The sequence below is a fragment of the Eubalaena glacialis genome, chromosome 8 (genome assembly GCF_028564815.1).
Source record: "Eubalaena glacialis isolate mEubGla1 chromosome 8, mEubGla1.1.hap2.+ XY, whole genome shotgun sequence".
Lineage (NCBI taxonomy): Eukaryota > Metazoa > Chordata > Mammalia > Artiodactyla > Balaenidae > Eubalaena > Eubalaena glacialis.
Window position 1 is genome coordinate 63,376,518 of NC_083723.1, and position 22,356 is coordinate 63,398,873.

General features: G+C 35.4%; 1 protein-coding gene across 1 annotated transcript in view; it reads right to left on the reverse strand.

The window, feature by feature from the left end:
* Window positions 1–13,518: 13,518 nt before the first annotated feature.
* The window catches only part of PHF14 (PHD finger protein 14), a 202,882-nt gene continuing 194,044 nt past the window's right edge, over window positions 13,519–22,356 (reverse strand). The window contains exon 18 of the mRNA XM_061197749.1: window positions 13,519–13,638. Within this exon, the coding sequence (XP_061053732.1) occupies window positions 13,564–13,638 (75 nt within the window). The 3' untranslated portion in view covers window positions 13,519–13,563. The remainder of the gene's footprint in view (window positions 13,639–22,356) is intronic.

Below are 22,356 nucleotides of genomic sequence, written 5' to 3' on the forward strand. Positions count from 1 at the left end.
ACTTAAAGACCAATCTAACTTTTTTGTTCTCAAAGTTTTGGGAATGACATCCCACTTGATTTTATCCTTTTAAAAAATTAATTGGTTCCAATTCTGTAACAGTGTTTTAAATCAACAGTTATTTCCCTAGTTTTGTATTATCTTTCGTATTCCAAAATATGTCATTTCTGTCATCAGAATACCCATTATATAGTGTCCTTGAAAATGTGGCTCTTGGGGAAAGTAATATTATTCCAAAACTACAATAGCTCTAAAATGAAATTAAATTCTATATAGATTTTTGCTTCCTCTTTTATATTTCATTTCTACCCCCTCCATCCCCCCACCCGGAGATTTAGACCTACTTTCCAATTAAACTTTCTTCTCCTATGGACAGCCTCATTTATATTTTTAATCCGTTAGTAGTTTGCTTCAGGAGACTTCGCTTTAACTGTGCTCTGGCCACGTTAAGAAGTTTCAGGTCTTGATCTGAGTGTTTGTCAACGAGTTGTAGATTCTGGTCTGGGACCTTGCACATCAACTACCTTCTCATTCAGGGCCTCTGTAGACAGTCATATTCTTCCTGCTTTACGTTTTCAACACCATGTGTAGTTTCTCTGAGCCACTTTGATACTATTACTAGTGTTCATTTTCTTTTCTTACTAGATTATAATACCCTTTAAGCTTATTTGGAAGTAAAATGTTTTAATGAAATTATAAAGGATGTGATAGAGAAGATATTCCATAAATTTGGAACTATTTGACGAAAAGAAGTTATTTAATATTTATCATGACCAGAACACTGTCATGTCTACTACTTATTTAATGTTCATGCGGTAGATAACTCTTAGTGACCCTGGTCTGGGAGAAATGACTCCGTCCAATGGTCCTAGCTGTTGCTACGTTTGTAGCCTACCACTCCCTGCCCTCAGCTGATTGGATATAGGAAAACATGTGACTCGAGAACTAAGCCAATCAGATCACCTCACTGGACAATTTATAATTCGTTAGGAGAAATTCCTGGTGTTAGAAGATCAGGGGCCTGTTAAGGTTAATTTAGAACCTATGTTGATGAGTAATCAGAAAGAGTTTTTATATACAGGAGAGAAAAGGGAACCAATTTCAGGTAAGAAAAATAGGTGGAAGACTACAGAGAGGAATGCTGCCAATTGGCTACTCTGATTCTTGAAGACTTTCCAGTTCCCCGTTCCAGAATGTCTGAGGTTTTCCAGGACTTGGATTCTGTGAGACATCCCTGTACTCCCACATAATATCTCCCTTTACATAAATAGTCTCGTGTGGATTTTTATTCTTTACAAACTATATCTAAGAAATTTCACAACCCTGTAAAAAATTATATTTAAAAATTAGAGCTTTTTGATTTAAAAATAGTTGACTGAATCCTTGTTTCTCTCTACTGCCTCCCCAAGATCCAGTAAAAATGCAGTAAAGAAATAAAAGTATTTGAAATCACAGGGACAAGGAGAAAAATAAAGTCAAATTTAGAACAATGGAAAGAGCATGATGAATGACAACTGTCTTAGCTAGGCAGAAAAGGTGAGGCCCAGGTGCCTGTAAAGGGGGATGGGAATCAGTCCAGTATGTGTCTCAAACCCCATTAAAAACTCAAGAAATAGAACTACCAGGCATAAATGGGAGGCTGGAGTGAAGAATGAAGCTGAAAAAAAAAAAAACCATGAATAAGGAACAGATGTCTGGGTGACTTCCCCAACCTGCATAGTCAGGTGATTGTTCCTCCAGCTAAAGTAAAACTGGAGACCCCAAAGTAAACCAGAGAGTCTCCAGATGGAGGGACAGCAGGGTCCCATAAGGACAGACGGAGGCTCCCTACTGACCTCAGGAGGTTGAGTGAGTATACATGTGGTGCCATGAGACTCTCTAGCCCCACGAGAGCCCTGGCTCCCTGACCCCGCACACTGTCCCAAGACATACAGTTCCAAGACGGAGGTGATAGCATTCTTCCCAGAGGAAATGGCCAGCCTCACAGAAAAGAATCAGAGGTGCTGACATTTGGAGGATTCTCTCATCAAAACCTCCTGGGGTGGAGCTCACCAGCCTACAATCTGCCCTACGTACATAGTGCCCACTTTTTAAGTATGAGCTTCAGGAAAGGATTTCTAGACATTTGAGGAAAGCCTTCAACTTGAAAAGGGAGAAAAAGGATATTTGGGGTAACAGAGAGGGAAAAAAAGGACAATGCACAACAGCCTTGGCTAAATGCAGGTTGGAAGCTATGGGTATCGATGAGGAAGTCTGAATTATCCAGAGCAGGATGTAGAACTGAGGCAACAACTTCATTAGATGAAGAGGGGAGTTCAGAGACATGAGGTTTGTGAGAGAAGGGCCTCAAATGAGGAAAGATAGGTGGCTGAATCTAACAAGAGGATACTACTAGTTCCTGGAAGCAGGACCTAGAAGGATATTTAATGATAGAAAAAGAAAATCTGATTATTGTAATGGAGGAACAACTGACTGCCTTAGTCATAGCTAGAGAAAGGCAATCAGGGACATTAAAAAATGACTTTGCAGACAACCCAATAGAAAAATGGGCCAAAGATTTAAACAGACACTTCAGCAGATTATAGACAGATGGCAAATAGGCACATGAAAAAATGTTCAACATCATCAGTCATTAGGGAATTGCCAATTAAAACCACAATGAGATGCCCACTTGAATGGCTAATGCCAAATCAAAACAAAGCAAAAAATACCAAGTACTGATGAGAATGTGATCTGGAGCAATTGTAGCCATCACATACTGCTGGTGGGATTGTAAAATGTTACAGTTACTTTGACAAACACTCTGGTAGCACTTATAAAGTTAAATATACACTTACCACATGACCCAGCAATCCCACTCTTAGGCATTTACCCAAGAAAACTGAAAATCATGTCCTCACAAATATCTGTATAAAAATGTTTATAGCAACTTTATTCATAATCGTCAAAACCAAGAAACCACTCAGATATCTCCAACTAAGGAGCAGATAAGCAAACTGTGGTCCATCCATACAAAGAACACTACTCAGCAATAGAAAGGAATGAACTGATGCATGAAGCCACACGGATGAACTATTTTTTTTAAACATTTTATTTATTTATTTACTTTATTATTTATCTTTGGCTGTGTTGGGTCTTCATTGCTGTGCGCGGGCTTTCCCTAGTTGTGACAAGCAGGGGCTGCTCTTCTTTGTGGTGCACGGGCTTCTCATTGAGGTGGCTTCTCGTTGCGGAGCAGAGGCTCTAGGCGCGTGGGCTTCAGTAGTTGTGGCTTGCAAGCTCTAGAGCGTGGGCTCTAGATCGTAGGTTCAGTAGTTGTGGCACACGGGCTTAGTTGCTCCGCGGCATGTGGGATCTTCCCGGACCAGGGCTCGAACCCATGTCCCCTGCATTGGCAGGCGGATTCCTAACCACTGGGCCACCAGGGAAGTCCCGTATGAACTATTTGAAGTGAAAGAATCTCCACTCAAAAAGTTACATACTATATTATTTCATGTATATGATATGCTGAAAAAGGCAAAACTAAAGGAACAGAAAGCAGAAGAGTGCCTGCCAGAGGTTGGGTGTGGGGTGGAGACATTGACAGTTGGCTATGAAGGGGCACAAGGGAATTTTGGGCTGTGATGGAACTGTTCTCTGACTTAATTGTAGTGGTGGTTACACAAGTGTACGGTTTGTCAAAACACTCAGGACTGTACATTAAAAGTGTGAATTTTACTATATGTACATCATAACTCTTAAAAATGAAGGCAAAATGAAAGAGGTCTCTGGCTTGAGTGACAATCAGAGAGTGACATTGCTGAGGTTAATAGGAAAGCTTGGCTGGCAGCAGACAAGCCCAAAAGGAACTAAGGGCAGATTCTGCCTTGGCCAATAGAGTTTGAAATACAGTTAATATGGTCAAGATGGTGTTTTGTTTGTTTTTTTTTTTTAATTGCTAACTGGTATTCTGTTATATGAATATACCAGAGTTTATTTATCCATTTGCCAGTTGAGGGACATCTGAGTTGTTTCCAGGTTTGGGCATTTATGAATAAAGTCTCTATACGCATGTATGTGGCTACTGAAAGCTCTGAGCTAGGGATCTGTGTTCCTCAAATGCAAATCTGATCATGTTATTCCCCTGATTAAAATTCTTCACTGGTTTCTTATTGCCTACAGCAGTGAGTCTGTGCCGCACATTGGAATCACCTGGAGCGCTTTTCAAGCTGCTGAATGCTCGGCCCACCCTGAGAGATTCTGATTTAATTGATTATTGGATAGGGCTCAAATGTCAATTTTCTTAAAAGCTCCTCATATGATTTTATTATTTTTTAGGCTTAACTCTTTAAAAAAAAAAGTATTACTGAGATATAATGCACCTACCACAAAATTCATCCATTTAAACTGTACAATTCAATGGTTTTTGGTATATTCTATTGTTAATTTTTTAAGTTGAGGCAAAAAAATATGTATATAACATAAAACTTGCCATTTTAAAGTGTGTAACTCAGTGGCATTAGTTACATTCACAATACTGTACAGCCATTACCACTAGTTCCTCATTACCATTTGATATTAATGTATGTCCAATTCTATAGAGCTAAATCCAAGTGCCTTAGCAAAGACCCAAAGGCTTTCACAAGAAAATGTCATCCTATCTTCCCAGACTCAGCTCCTCTGACTTCCTGCCCTGCATTCTCCTGGATCCAGACACTCTGAGTTGTCTTTAACGTTTGAAAACTCTGCACCTTTGCATACTGCTCTTTCACCTCTCTGAAACACTCTTCCCACTACTATTTCTGATAAAATCCCAGGTCTTCAAAGTCAGACTCAAGTATTATTTTTATGGAGTGCTTTTTCCACCTCTGGGCTTATTTAGCTGTGATCTATATCACCCTTTATCAACCTCTATTGGAGCACTTAAATCATGACAATTTTCTGTGTCCCTTTTTGTCTCCCCAACCAGAACCAGATCTGTCTCTGTCTCTGTCTCTGTCTCTCTTCCCCCCTCACTCACAGTGAACACTGCAATGGAGACTTTGCAATGTGAACATTAGAGAAGAACTGCCAAGAAGAGCCACCTAACCCATATCACATAGTGACGTGAGTGGGAAGTAAACTTTTGTTGATTTAAGGCATTGAGGTTTCAGGGATTGTTTGGTTCCACAGCATAGCCTAGCCTAGCCTAACTAATAGACTCACGAAGAATTCATTCACCATATTCGTCAGCTGTTCTCTTGTGATATAACTAAATGGAGTATGTGGAACCCCATGGAAAATAGATCATGGATTGGAGGGGAGGCAGAAGGAGAGCTTGATTTCAGAGGAGTCTAGGAAAAATGTAGGTGTGAAGGAAAGGTCCTGAGCACAAGTTGTTCCTCAGGGAAGATAGACCTAGGCTGGGGTGAAGGAAGAAGGAACTCACAGATTGGGTGTGTCTAAGGGCAATGAAGACAAACAGCCTACTAAAACCTTTTTCATAAGACTATTCCTGACTTAGAGAATTAGATACAATCAAGTGTAAAATTTCAAATCTCAAATCAATACTTGCCAAAAAGTCTTAAAAAAAGAGAGAACCCTGAACCAATGTTCAATTGTTAATTTGATTTTTACTGACAAAATACATTTTTGAAGTCATTGCTGAATGCACCAGTTTTGTTTTTTTTTAAAAGAAATTCACATTCTTTCTTTATTTATGGCTGTGTTGGGTCTTCGTTTCTAATGCACCAGTTTTGTCTCTTATTAGTATAATCAGAAAGATGTCTTGGTCCAGCAGTGCTCTGGAGGTTGAAATGTGTTCTCCTTTATGATTTGCAGCTCTGACTAGATCTATTTTTCTGCCTAAGGTGCAGAAACGCAAATGTGAACTGTGATGCTGTGTAATTTCCGCTTCTTAGACCATCACCATTATAAAAAATACAAAAACACAAAACAAAATATTTTTGAATTTCACTAAAACTGTGGACTGACGTGCATGAGGCAAAATATGCTGTTGTCCAATCTTCCATTACCATATTAACCTATTGATTGTCTCACATTATTAAAAAACAAACCAAAATGTGCATCTGTCATAGAAAAGCATGTATAAATGAAATATACCTCAATCAGCAATGAATTGTTTAAAGGAGAGAAATATAAGCTAAAAAGTATTGCAGTCTGGGATCTGTTTTAAGACAATTTGGTGAGAGAGAGGAAAAAGTACATAGATAAAGCAGACATGGCAAAATCTTAATAATTGTTGAATCTCAGTTATGAGTACATGGGGATTCATTGTACTCTGCTCTCCACTCTCTTGCATATATATGAAATTGTTGATGATAATAAATGATACAGGGATCATAAACTTACAGATAAAATACTTTCAAACATTTGCACAAATTTAAGAGTACAACTTAAATGATTAGTTTCCTTAATCATAGAATTTTATTGTATAATGTCAAAAAATAATGAGATTTTGCAAATAGTAGGTTTGAGTCTTCAGAGCTCTTTCATATGTGTTATTTCATCATGGAACATAAAATGACATATTTTTACAGTGGTTATTACCTCTTTCTGATACTGTTTAATAAGTTGCCTTTCTCATTGCCCTGAAATCTGAATATCCTGAAAGAGTTCATCTATCTTTAAAAGCAACAATAATCTTTTATCACATTTAGAATTAGACTCAATGTTAAAAATAATAATGGTTGGAACTGCATGCATCAGGGCAATCCACATTTTCTGCTCCTTATGTATCAAAAGTAAGGGTATCATATTCAGACTTATACACACAACATCTGATTCAATTATCTATTGTTTCCTGGAAACCATATCTATTGACTGTGGCTTGAAACATGGATATGAAAATAGCCATTTTTTTACTCCATTGACAGTCTCGATAAAGGTAGAGTATATCTTTTATTCTAGAGTGAGATATTTAGCATGCCATAGGTATAAATGAAAGACATAAACTAAGAGACAAAAGTGAACCTTTCAAATGTTAATGTGATGTTGGCTGTGTTATGATGAGCCTAATGATATCAAGTGCACAGAACATATAGGTGTCATGCTGAGAAACCAATGATCTAGCTCTCATCTTGACTGCGGGCAAAGACTATCTCATTAAAGCCATAAATTTCATGCGTCTCTTCCTAAATTTAAAACCCTTAAGGAAAATGGCTTTCATGGTTCAACAGTTTTAAATGGCTGTACTTAGTTGGCTTTGTAACAAGGAAATGAATCGTTTTTTTTAAACAAATCAGAATTATGCCATAGTTGCATGTGTTTTCATGCGGTTGCTGTTAGCACTTAACTTCCTCTCTAGATAACAGAACCCCAGACTCCACATTGAATTCACCATGGGGAGACATTTATTACTTGCTATGATTGTTCAGGATAGTCTGGGACAGGGATGAAATTTGCTCATTCATGGCTGTAGAAAAACTGTTTTCTTGAGGTAATGTGAAAAGGAGAGGGTTTCTAATCAACCTTCACTATTCAGAGTAAACATTATTTAGCCTACTGTTAGGAGTAGTAAGTTGCTCCAGTTCCATGTGGTGCTAGCACCCAACCAATAGAAATGTGTGCAGGCCTCAGGGATCCAAGGCATTGGAAAATGTCAAAGCAATTAACTGAACTTATTTCTTCTTTCTCAGTGGATTTTGGAATAAATCTTACATAGCCATGGGAGAGATGCACTTATAGGAAACATTTTCCGTTTTTTGTTTTGTACACGTCCAACTTAAAGAGCAACAATTTGTTGCATCTGGGAAAAACAAATTACAAGAGTACGGATATTTCAAATGCCTCCAAACGTTTAATCTTAGAGGAGAGTCTTAGTGATTGTTTTACAGAAAGAATATGTACATACGAAAGAATATATACCTACACACAAAAAGAATATAATTATTGCTTTCCAAAAAATATTAGAGAAGCAAAGCTACCTAGACTCACTTCATTTCATCTGGATGATCAGAAAGTTACAAATGGGAAATATTATACCTTGGAAAGAGCATGTCTTATTTGATGTGTGTGGAAATAAAACTCAAAGAAGTTCATAGACAGTTGAAACTCAAAGCAGTTTATAGTCATTTAAAGTTGGAGCAACTGGGCATACATCTTGCTTTCCCTCTCAGTCAAGCTTTCTAATCCCAATGGAAATGGATAGAATTATCCAGAAGATAAAGTTAAGGTTTAAACATTTTAAATTGTGTTTCAATGTATTTTCAAGTGCAAAGTCATTCAAAAAATCATTAAAACAGAACATGAAATCATTAAAAATCTTTAAATACATTAAATGTTTTCAAGAAGGCATCACACTATTGTTTTTTTTTAATTTATATTTATTTTTGGCTGTGTTGGGTCTTCGTTTCTGTGCGAGAGCTTTCTCTAGTTGCGGCGAGTGGGGGCCACTCTTCGTCGCGGTGCGCGGGCCTCTCACTATTGCGGCCTCTCTTGTTGCGGAGCACAGGCTCCAGACGCGCAGGCTCAGTAGTTGTGGCTCACAGGCTCAGTAGTTGTGGCTCACGGGCCCAGTTGCTCCGCGGCATGTGGGATCTTCCCAGACCAGCTCTCGAACCCGTGTCCCCCGCATTGGCAGGCGGATTCTCAACCACTGCACCACAAGGGAAGCCCCACACTATTTTTTGAATGTTGAATTTTTATAATTTTTTGTATGTTGTTTAATTTCTTTTTAAACTTTCATTAGCTTCTTTTGTAGATAGTTATTACTTTTAAAGTGTTGTTACAAACACTATTGCAGAATACATCTAATTTCCCTGAAAGAAAATCAAGGATTAGACACTAATTTTGTGAACCATACTCTACAGCTTAGTGTGAAAAAAGGTTTCTGAAAAAAATAACCATTATGTAGCACAACTTCTACTTAAAAGAAAAAAAAATTGCCTCCAGTTTTTGGCTATTAAGAATATTATGAATAAAGTTGTTTAAAATATTCATATATAAATCTTTTTGTGGGCATATCTTTTCATTGCTCGTGTGTAAAAATCTATAGCAGAGTAACTGGGTCATATGTTAAGGGCATGTTTAACTTCATGTGAAACTTCCAAACTCGCTTCCAAAGTGATGTACCATTTTACACTTGGACCAGCAATCACGTGGACAAGATGACAATTCCCTTAGCTGTTAGTCTGCTTCTTTCCATCACTGCTTTCTTAATAGGCTCATGAATAAAATGGACATTCTGGAGGGATGAAGGCTGTGTATAGAAAATAATATTAGTGTTTACTCTTGATTTGGTTACCATTGCTGAATGCCTAACTTGCCAGAAGTAGCAACCTATCCCTAACCTTTTATGTAATACCTCCATTAGAGTTCTATTGGTGCATAAAAATTACCACAAAATTTACAGCTTATAACAACACAATTATTATTTCTGAGTTTCTATGGGCCATGAGCCTGATATGGCTTAGCTGAGTTCTTTGTATGAATTCCAGTTGTGTTATAACCTCACCAACATTTCATTATCGGAGTTTAAATGATCACCTATGACTGTCCAGTAGAAATACAATGGAATGTACACATCCAAGTTTCCTAAGAACCACATTAAAAAAGTGAAAATAGTTGAAGTTTCTTTTAGTAATATATTTTATTTAACCAAATCTATCCAAATATTACCATTTAAGCATGTAATCAAAAGTTAAGATATTTTACATTCTTTTTTCATACTAAGTCACCAAAATTGGTTATGTATTTTATTCTTACAGCACATCTCAATTCAGACTAGTTGTATTTCAAGTGCTTAATAGCCACATGTGGCTAGTGGCTGCTGTATTGGACAACACAGACATTTCCATGGGTATACAGTAGTCACTCACTGTGGTTTTAACTTGCATTTTTTCCTGATAACTAAATGATGTCGAGCATGTTTTCATACACTTATTGGCCATTTGTAAATCTTCTTTTGTATAATGTCTGTTCAAATGTCCAGCAACAGGTGGTATATTCACACAATGGTGATTCACAAATAGTGGTATATTCATACAACGAAAAAGTACTCAGTAATAAAAAGGAATAAACTATTGATTCATGAAATAACCCGGATGAATCTCAAAATATTATGTTGAGTGAAGAAAGCCAGGCACAAAAGAATACATATGAAATGATTCCATTTGCATGAAATTTTAAAACAGGCAAACTAATCAAGAAAAAAAAGCAAATCCATTGCTATAGTAGGGGTATGTGAATGATTGCAAAACTGCAAAAGAGAACTTTCTGGAGTGATGGAAATGCTTTATACCTTGAAATGCTATAAATGTACCTAAGTAGATATGTACATTTATCAAACTTTATTGAACTGCAAATTCAAAATAGGTGCATGTTGTTGTATGTAAATTATACTCCAATAAAACTGATTTAAAGAGTAAAAGCAACATATGTTAGCACCTGCTATGTAATTTGCAGGCCCAGTGCAAAGTAAAACTGTGGGATCCCTTATTCAAAAAGTATTAAGAATTTTAAGACAGTGACAGCAGAGGGAGTTTGTCTGTTACGAATCCCCAGTGATAGACAGTGCATGGCATATAGTAGGTTCCAATACAATTTTGTTGGATGAATTTAAGAACTTGGGCATTTTAGTGCCCAGCAACTTCCTTTCAAGGACAGCATTAACACTTCTTTCTACTTCTGCTGTGTGTTGCACAGACCTGAGGAGAGAGTAGAATTCTGTATACAGTTTTTTTTTTTTAATGATGTATGTAAGTATGATAGAGACAAATACCGATTAAAAGTTGTTTTACTTTTAAATTCTTTGAAAATGTGAAGAAGTATAGCTCAATAACATGAAGAAAATACAATTCAGTTGAGTGGGTGGAAATTATACAGGCATCATGAAGTATAAAGAAGTTTTGTCTTTTAGGTATTCTATATTGTTAGTTACAGGCTGACTTAGCTATAACTAACTAAGCTAAGCTAGTTACTTAGCTAACTTACCCAGTATGGGTCAGGAAACAAGCGAAGTAATGGGGATGTAGAGATAAAACAGGTATGTATAACTATGTAGTGGTTTGTCTTCTTTAGATATCAATTGTTAGATCATATTCTAATTGTTAATGTTTCTAAGGATCCTAAATATATATAATCCACATTGCCATAAACATTTCATTGGGACTTCACTCTAGTGTTCCTTAACATGACTGGAATTGTTATAACAGAGGCATTTGGACTTATTTAAATAAGTTATGGACTGAATGTGCCCCTACCCCCATCCCCACCTCTGCCAATTCTCACATGTTGAAGCTCTGGTCCCCAGTATGGCTGTATTTGGAGTAGGGAAGTACTTAAGGTTAAATGAGGTCATGAAGCTGGGAGTCCTGATCCGATAGGATTAGTGTCCTTATAAAAAGAGACCAGAGAGCTCATCTGCCCTCTTTCTGTGTGTACTCACCTAGGAAAGACCATGTGAGGATGAAGCAAGGCCACCATCTGCAAGCCAGGAAGAGTCCTCACCAGAACCCAAAACCTGCTGAATCCTGATCTGGGACTTCCAGCCTCCAGAACTGTGAAAAAATACATTTCTGCTTTTGAAGCCAACCAGCCTGAGGTATTCTGTTACGGCAACCTGAGCTAATAAAATATGTTATACTCTATATAAAAAACTACATAATATGCAAAATTTGATTCAAATAAAGTGACCAGCTTAGTCATATAATGTGGGCAATCTTTTAGCATTATAACAAGATTTATGTGTATATATTTAGACATAAGTGTATAAACCCTAAAAATTTGATAAATTCATACGGCAGGTTTTCCCTAAAGGAAATTTACAGTGATTTACTTTATTACTCATTGTCCATAAGCCAAGGGATACATAAATATTTAAAAATATTTTTAAAAAGGAAAACTAGAGTTTTAAATGATTAAAGGTATCACAAATATAAATATTTAAAATGCCTGTTGGGTGGCTGAGTGTCCCTGTTCTTCTCATACTCAGCAACTTATTTTAGAAATGAAAGTATTAAGAGATGAGATGACAGCACACTAGTAACTGAATCAACAGTCTACTGAAAAATATGGCCAAAAAGTTACTGAAAAATTGTAGAGAAGCAGTAAGATGCTTTTACACTTGTTCCATTGTAACTCAACATAGAAAAGATAAAGCAGGATTTTCATGTTTTAGGGGAGCTGGAATAGTAGTTAATTATTTCACTTAAGCCAAAGTTTTCAAATTAAGCATGGCTAAGAATTTAGGGAAGAAAAATAATTAAAGGGGAGGTAGCAGGTGGTAAATAAGGTGCTAACAAGAAAGACTGTGTGTTTTTGGGGAAGATAGTGAATTGAAAAGAGGTATGACATTAATAGGTAGTTCACAGTAATTAAGTGTGATATTCTGGGGTGAGACTGCTTGGGTTTGAAGTTTTGCTCTGCCAATTACACGCTACATAACCTTGGTTAATTTATTTTCCCTAAGTCTCAGCTTGATCATTGGTAATGTGAAGAAAAGTAATAATAACTATCTTATATGCTAATAGGGATGATTAGTGGTATAAAGCATACTGTTTAGCACAGTACCTACAACATAGTATATGTAATAGATTTTAATGATGATATAAATCATGTATTATTGTTTCTTTTCAAATGTGACACCGCTAATGTAACTCCAATCTAAGTGAATATGGGTATTTTGAAATAGAGTAATATCTATTCCAAAAAATAGAAAAAAAATGGGAAAAAGTCAAATTAATCTTTGTATTTGCTTATTGCACAGGCCCTCCTCAGACTCTGACATGCCTACTCAGGCTTTTCTTTGGCTCAAACTTTGCTTCAAAATTCATCCAGGAAGTCCAATCTGTGGGATATAGCTGTTTTCCTGATATCCATAGTTACATTATTTGAGGCTATACATCAATGAATTTTCTATCTTGCCTACTTGCAGTTGTCCCCATTTCAGCCTACTGTATCATAGCTGCCAGCCTGTCCCACTGTCACACCTTTACTGAGCTCGTCAGATGCTTGTGATAAAACTATGCCTCCAGGCTAAGTATACAGATTTCATTCTCACAGGGAAGAAGTGTATGCTGGCATTCTCTTATAAGCCTTCCAAAGTTCTGCTTCTCATTTTAAGAAACTCTGCTTTAAATAATCAAAGGCATCTGCCAAAAACATTGGCAGAAATCAGAAAATGGTATTTAATCTTGTGGCAGTAGTTGGTTTTCAGTGTTTTCACATGCAAGCATTTCCTGTTCATTTTTGAACTATGTTGGACTTTCCTTATATTAATTGGAATTCTGTTAAGGTCCGTGAAGAAGACAACAGAGGCTTGTAAGGGGAAAAGAAAGACTTTCAGTTTTTTTTTTTTAAGTCATCCACATGTGTTAACACTTGGGTTACAGATAAAATTCTGTCTCTTATTCTCAAATTTCAGTAAAGAATTTTAAAAAAATATTTTAACGGTCTAACTTTTATATAAAAGTTTAAATCGCTCTTAAAAAAATACAAATTCCAAACGCACGTTCCTATTTCATTTTCAACGACTTTATTGAGAACATTTTGCAAATTAGATTTTACAATTTAACATTTTACAATTAGAAATTTCATCTGCTACTACATAAGTTGCAAACTTTTCAAAACACTGCAGAAAATCCTTTATTTCTTTGGATTTTTCTGTTCCATGTTGAGCTCCTGAGATGTATTTTTTCTTTCAGCTTCATTTTCATCTTCCTGTGAAATAAATTTCAGAAAACATTAAAATATAAACTTCAGAGCATTTTATCACCTACACTTAATACACGTTAACTTCATTTCTCTGAAGAATTAACTATCATGACTCCAGTAATCGTAGGGGAAAGGCTATAAACAAAATGGCACAATTATGCAACATTTAAACATTAACATTCACAGTGGGTGCTGTTTTATACTACACATTGAGTAAAAATTTCTGTATGTTTTTAAAAACAACTTATTTTATCAATGACCTAAAAATTACTTTTGAAAACACCTGCTACTAAAAAGTGTCCTTTGTAGGGGGTCAATCAGATATTTTTACTTCACTATTTGATAAAAAAACAGTAAATTTAACTTCTGAGACATTTTATGTACCCAGCATGGCATTTTGGTCTCATCCAGCATACTTTCTTGACAGGTCTGCCAATTTTCCAATTACTTGTGGCCACCATGTTATCTGAAGATCAGTCAGTCAGTTCTAAAATAGGAAACTCTAAAATGGGCACGTGAGGCGACAGAATGCTTACATTCTTCTCCAGTTTCGATTCTAAGTGGTGGCCTCATAATTCATAGCAGGTTCCTGTGGAACATGGTGAATAAATAAAGTGACATCATAATGTCTGCTTCCATAGGAATGAAGTGTATCTTGTGTTCAATATTAAATGGTGACCTCCAAAGTATAAATAATGAGAATCTGGAAAAATATTTCATCTTACATTTTATAACCCATCTCATCATATATGTTCCTTCAACAACACCTAAGTACAAAGCAGTCTTGCTTTCCTAATATTTCTGATAGGCCTTTAATTTTTATTAATGGAAGTAAAAAACACTAACTCTTTACTGAGTTAATTAAAGTATGAGTAGCTTAATTTCTTAAGTATCTCTGGACAGCAGTAATAACATCAATATCACTACACATCACCCTGCATCTCCGTATCTTTTTATAAAACCAAATTCAATTCAATAATTATTGAGCTTTGCTTAGTAAACTGACTTTATTAAGTAAATGCAAATCAAGGTGTATATATATATATATATATTATATATATATATATGGTATTATATATATTATATATATGGTAATGTTATATATATAACATATATTTATATATATATTATGTTTATATATATATAACATATATATGTTAAATGTTATAATATATATAACAAATATATATATATATTTGTTTTCCACAAAAAACCACACCCTTGCCCATAAACATTAAGGTGGAGAAAGCTTCCTTTACATACATTGTCTCTAAATTTCAACAGCACCTGTGATTTAGCCTTTGTCAACACCAGGAAAGCAGAGAAATTATCAATATTATCAATCAACCTGAATCATTACAGATATGTTGACTGCAAGGAATGGGGTTTCTGACTATCAATTTTGGCAATGTAATTTTAATTTATTTATCTAAGCATAATAGCCACTGTCTGCTGTTTATTTTTTTTCCAATTTGTCTCTACTGAATAGAGATATTATGTTCAATTGACTCTTGAAAATCTATTAATGAACAGGTAGTTTCCACTTTAAGAGTCTCTAGAGATTACATTTTAATTACAACCCAATAAAAACCAAATCCTATTCCACACTTTCCACTGTCCTCTTCTGTCAGTGAAACACTGACAGAAAGTATTAAAACAGCAGGTAAACGTGGCAAGAAATTTTTGTTAGGTAGCACTGAATTTGTTTATATGTTGTTCAAGGCAGGGCTTTATCTTCTTTATCTTATATTCCTACCACCTAACAGGGCACATTTAGTATATAGGGGGGGTCCAATAAATGTTTCCTGAACTATGTGAAACAGTGGAATAAAAAATGAGTAAAAGAGAGGTCTGTAATTTGGAAAAGCATAATATCCTTCCTTATCCAGTAGTTACACTTCTGAATTTACTAAAACATTATTGAAAACAGAAATAAGCAAAAATATTTGAAATATCATAAGCCAAAATCACCCTTATCAAATTCATATTCTTTAATTTTTGAAAAAAGTAGAGGCTTTATCATGTGGACAGTCTGCTAAGTTCCCACAGCAATATGACTTACTGGTTTAACAAGCTTGGTTACCCTGATGATCCTGAGGACTACGAAGTATCTATAATATTTACTTTCATAATTAACTAACATTCTTCATACAATGTCAGTCTTTTTGTTGTTGAATTATTCTTAGTAATAAAGTATAGTTAATAAATGCATGTCTATTCTAATACTGCCTCCTGTTCAGGACAGGTACAAAAGTTTCTTTATGCAGAGAAAATGTCTTAAAATATCTTGCCTTTCTATGCCTTTAAACTATTTGTGTAAGTTAACAAGATACAATCTCTTTCTTCCTTTGTATAAGAATAGCTGTGATCTGGATACAGAAAAGGATTATGGAGGGGCAGAGAAGGCATTTAATCCACTGCTAGAGTCCAACACATTGTAATTGCTATGGTATAATATCATCAAAATAATAAAAATAACAGCAAAAGACTTTAATCATTGTAAATAAAACATTGGAATTAGATATAATAAAGCTCCAGAAAGGATTTTAGAAGTTGCTTTGTTTTTTTCTTTTTGTTTTTTTGGAAGTGCTAATTTGTGTTTCTAAGTTTACACATCAATTTTTTTTTTTAACATCTTTATTGGAGTATAATTGCTTTACAATGGTGTGTTAGTTTCTGCTGTATAACAAAGTGAATCAGCTATACATATACATATATCCCCATAGCCACTCCCTCTTGCTTCTCCCTCCCACCCTCCCTATCCCACCCCTCTAGGTGGTCACAAAGCATGGAGCTGATCTCCCTGTGCTGTGCGGCTGCTTCCCACTAGCTATCTATTTTACATTTGGTAGTGTATATATGTCCATGCCACTCTCTCACTTCGTCCCAGCTTACCCTTCTCCATCCCCGTGTCCTCAAGCCCATTCTCTATAGATGTCAATTTTTATAAGAACTTTATAACAGTTCAAGATTAATAAAATCATTAAAATAGCTCAGGCAGCAAATCAAATATCATTCACAAGTGAATGCATAATGAATGAAACTGCAAAGAAAGGAAGTTTTTTTACCAAGTATTTCTTCACTACTGGATATTAAAGGCAGGCAAAATTTTCTTCTGATAGATGATGGTAGGTTTTTGTCACTCTTTGCTAAGATAAGACATCTGTTTTTTTCCCAGTGAAAGAAGACCCTTGCTACACGGATCATTTTCTTAGTGACAGCCCTGACAAGTTTGACATTTGTTTCATGAAGTGTTCTGAAGCAGCCAACAAGAAAATGTACCCTTTGGGGCTGCTGGAAAGCAGACAGGTTTACCTCTTAATGTTTAAGCTTGTTAATTTATACTCCAGAAAACATGTTGATTATAGCAACCTTGCAGATCTGCTAGTTACATGTGGAATTTCAGGAATACGCACATAACAATAACGCTCATAATGCCAAATAGTTAAATGTGGTTCCTTGGCCTTCCTGCTCTTTGTACACTGACAGCATTGTTGTAGTGAGGAGAATGAAAATTTCTAAGCACACATGGACCATGTAATTATGGGCTAATGCTCCAGGTGGCAACATGAGACTAAAAGAGTTATTATAACAGAGAAGTAAGTAAAAATACTGCCATTTTAATCTAAACTAGATTCCTTTTACCACCAAATAAAACCCACAAGAGTCTGTTTAAATACTACTCAGCTTGCAGCATCAATCTGGAAGAGGAGGCCCTTTATTTTTCCTTATTTACAAATTTGATTCATAACAGTTCAAAGAATTGATGTCAATTAATAAAACCTGTCCACCCTGCTTTTCCATTCTCTTGAGGTAACCAACTCCAAACAAAGAGCAATTATTTTAGCAGCTGGAATTTCTACTGCTCAGGTAATATTTGGACTCAAATTAGTCTATGAATACAGATGACTCTCTATTTACCCTACAGACTGTCAAGTTTTAAATTATTTCTTTTAAAGGTTGGATTATACAAAGGGACAAACTTTCCCCATTATTTCATTATATCTTTAAAGATGACTTTATGAGTACCTTTAGAGTGGAGAAATCTGTCAAACACTACCTTAACCAAATGATGAAGGTTAACATTACCAGTAATACATATTAACATTAACTCTTTGGTAAGATGCACTAAAAAGGGCACATTAATTCTGGTCTGTGGTAGCCTTCCCAATAATGCATGAAGCTAAATCTAGTAAGGAGAAAACATCAGATAAACACTCTATAAAATAATTGAACAGTAGAAGATGATAACACTACAGGAAGCTGGATGAAGGGCAATGGGAATTATCTGTGCTATTTTTGCAACTTTTTGTAAGTTTAAAATTTTTTCAAAATAAAAAGATTATAAAAACAAAATAGAAATGACTACTTAATGAAAGTTTTCTAAATTCAAAGTAAGTGTGACGTATGCACAAAGATTTTATGTGGAAGAAAATTCAAGGTAACTGTCGCCTCTACATTAAAAATACACAGCTAAAATAAACTGTTTGCTTTCCATTTTTCTATTTAAAATTCCTTAAGTACCTCAAATGTTTATAATGGTGATGCTATTAATTTTTATTTTCTTGTCTGTGCTTCCATGCATTTATCTTACATTTCTACTCTGAGCACAGATTACTTTCACAATTAGAAAACATAAGCTTTATTTCCAGAAATAAGTAAGCATAATGGGAGTCTGTTTTCAAAGAGAATGATGTCAGTTGTTTTTACTTTACAGAATTTGCTATTCACAGCAGACAACGACACATGGTGGTACAAACAGTAAAATAAAGTGAGAAGGTACAACTAAGTACTAACTTAAAATATTTCTATTTTCTTATGATATTTTCTTTAGATTTTAAATATTCCTTTAATCAGAGAAAAGTTACAGTAATTGGATTCAAATTAATAGTTGAAATTATCTGTATGCTTTAATAATGGTCCTTTTAAAACTGTAGTATATACACAGCTTTTGGTGAAAAATATGAAGACACACTTAACCTGTTCTGTTAGTTGTAGACTAAGTATAAGAAAAGCAATATATAATATATTGTTCTGATCTGAGGTCAAAAACTACTCTCTTTTATTCATATAAAACATATACCAGAGGGACTTTCCTGGTGGCACAGTGGTTAGGAATCCGCCTGCCAACGCAGGGGACACGGGTTCGAGCCCTGGTCCAGGAAGATCCCACATGCCGCGGAGCAACTAAGCCCGTGCGCCACAACTCCTGAGCCTGTGCTCTAGAGCCCGCGAGCCACAACTACTGAGCCCGCGTGCTGCAACTACTGAAGCCTGTGTGCCTAGAGCCCGTGCTCCACAACAAGAGAAGCCACCGCAATGAGAAGCATGCGTACCACAACGAAGAGTAGCCCCCGCTCGCCACAACTAGAGAAAGCCCACGCGCAGCAACAAGGACCCAACACAGCCAAAAATAAATAAGTAAAATAAATAAACTTAAAAAAAAACAAACATATACCAGATATAACTCTCAATGGCATTTAAGATTGTGCTTTTAATACAGAAAATATGCTAGTGCTGTACAATAAGGAAAAAATTTTTCTTAATAACTGGAAAAATACGATAATGAAAATGTTTTAGGCAAAAATGAGCATGCTGCATGCTTCAGACTAAAATTAATTAGAGTTTTTAACATTTTACAATTCCACTCTAATTCTTTAAATGGTGCATTTACTTCATAGTAATAAACACTTGGATCATTAAGTAAAGTGCAAAATGTGTGTGATGTGCTACATTTAACAACCTTTGGCCCTTTTTTCTGTACTTCTGTATTCAGTTTTCCAGTGCATTGAATAAGCAATTGAAGACCACAATTAAATTTCCTGATGTTGCATATTTGAGATTCTTATTTCATTTAATACAAAAGGCAATTAATCTACTATTTTACAACTGAATCTCAACTTCAGTGGGCCATGAGAGATACTGAAATGAACTTACAAGAAATGCTTAATTAAATTCACAGTAAAAAGCATAAGAGGTTCTTTTCTTATGACAGAAGTTGCATATTTAATTAGAAAGTCTAGGACTTCCCTGGTGGCGCAGTGGTTAAGAATCCGCCTGCCAATGCAGGGGACAAGGGTTCAAGGGTTGATCCCACAAGAGCAACTAAGCTCGTGTGCCACAACTACTGAGCCTGCGCTCTAGAGCCCGTGAGCCACAACTACTGAGCCCACGTGCCACAACTACTGAAGCCTGTGCTCCTAGAGCCTGTGCTCCGCAACAAGAGAAGTCACTGCAATGAGAAGACTGCGTACCTCAACGAAGAGTAGTCCCCGCTCGCTTCAACTAGAGAAAGCCCATGCGCAGCAATGAAGACCCAACACAGCCAAAAATAAATAAATAAAATAGATACATTAAAAAAAAAAAAAGGCTAGGGCTACATTGTAAAATTAAAGTAACCTGGGATGTTCTTAGTAAACCTAGCTCAAACACATAAGTCGTTAAACAAAATGGAGCTATTTTGTAAATTTCTACCTTTTTTCTCTACTTAGTGACTCAAAAGATAGTTAATCAAAGAAATATCCCATTACCTAATATTACAAAATCATGGCCTTTTATTTTAATAGCAAGTAGATAGATAAAAGGACAGTAATAAATTTCTAATTTCACGTATGAGTATATATGAATAATTCTATTTCATTTGTTGAGCAATCACTTATCTCTCAGTTTGTGATTCTGGAGCAGATCTAGTAGAGTAGGTTTGCTTTTCTAAGTCTTTAGTTCCTCCTGTTACTTTTTACTTCTTTGTGGTGGCTTTTGGTGGCATGGAAATGGGACAGTTAAAAATAAGACTTTGGATTTCCCATGTATGATTTCAGATCAAGAGAGAATCTCTATGACCTGGGAAGGAAGGCCCTAAGGACTGGTACAGTCATCTAGGGAGGGCATATTTATAGGAAAGGAAAGGAAGAACAGTGAGTGGGAGGTAAAAGTCTGGCAAAATAGGATTAGAAAAAAGAAAATGAATGATGGTTGGTAAGTGTGAGTTAGGTTAGACACTTAATGAGCATAAACCTAATTCTATAAGCTTATATCTTCTCATAAACATGAAGAAAAGCGTAACTTTCATAATATGAATTTTTAGGTATTTAAGATATGGTGCTAACCTGCTGGGGCTAAGAATACCATCACACTCTTCTCTGACAGATGAGTTCCTGTATAAGGCTTATGTTTGATAACCCATGCGGAACTTATGATCTTAAAGATAAAAATATTTTCCTTCTCTGGCAGACTATCTAATATCTAGGAAATAAGCATAGAAGTGTATGCTGGAAATGAACATTAGAGGCTCCTAACTTTCCTTCATCTGTAACACTTTGGTTTAAAAGATATTACCTGCTTTTGATGAAATGTAGAGTGTGGGGAATATAGTCAATAACTATGTAATATCTTTGTATCCTAACATACGTAACCAGGCTTATCATGGTGATCACCTTGAAATATATAGAAATACTGAATGTTATGTAACAGGAACTAATAGTATTGGAGGTCAATTAAATTTCAAAAACAAACTCATAGAAAAAGAGATCAGATTTGGGTTAGGGGGTGGGGTGAGGAGAAGTGAATGGGGAGGAAACTGGATGAAGGTAGTCAAAAGGTACAAACTTCCACTTATAAGATAAATAAGCACTAGGGATGTAATGTACAACATGATAACTATAATTAACACTGTATATTATATATGAAAGCTGTTAAGAGAGTAAATCATAAGAGTTCTCATAACAAAAAAATTATTTTTCTATTTCTTTAATTTTGTGCATATATGAGATGATAGATGTTCACTTAAACTTGTGATAATCACTTCACGATGTATAAATCAAATCATTTTGCTGTATACCTTAAACATATAGAGTGCTGTTTGTCAATTATATCTCAATTAAACTGGAAGAAAAAATGCTACCTGCTTTTGAAGTTGGTGGGTAGTCAGTACTGACTATAGAGAAAAATAAAACAAACAAAACCTCTCAAATTCCATAAGGGGACAATATAAGTATATTTTCAAACGAGAATAGCACAAGTCCAATGTATATGAATTAAAAGATTATGGTATATTAAGAAATAACATTTAAAGAGGCTCTTTAGAAAGTATTTTTGCATAAATCATCTATTATTCACTAAATGTAACATTTCAAAAATCCTAAATGTACTAATATTTGAAGACAATACATATGAACCTCTACTTTTCCCACAGGTACTCAAGGAGAAGAGACATTTCTAAATTTATGTTGTTTTATTTTTTGTTCTAAACATACACATACAGGTTTAAATTCCCAGGAGTTAAAAAAATTCCATCAAGCAAAAATGAGGCAAAAATAAGGTCTAAAAATGTTTAAGATATGCAAGCTCACCAGTCAAATTATAGTTCCATAGCTAAGAAATTTCTAGGTTGTATAAAAATCAGTGACTGGCTCATTAAAATTTCCAGTCATACATGCACTGTTTTATGACTAGAAATTATTCAGCAATAACTGAGTTCATTATACAAGCTGGCAAATACTTATATGTAGCATATTTTATTTATTAATTAATATAAGCAATAGCCATTGATACTGGAACTGGCCATTGTGGAAGAAGTGCCCTCTTCAATAGGATGTCATAGCATTTTGTTTATCCTTCACAATACAATGAGGAGTTTAATGCAACACAGATTTAAAAGGCATTTTATATATATTAAAAGAATTTGGGTGGAGGAGATCAAGATGGCGGAGTAGAGGGATGTGGAGC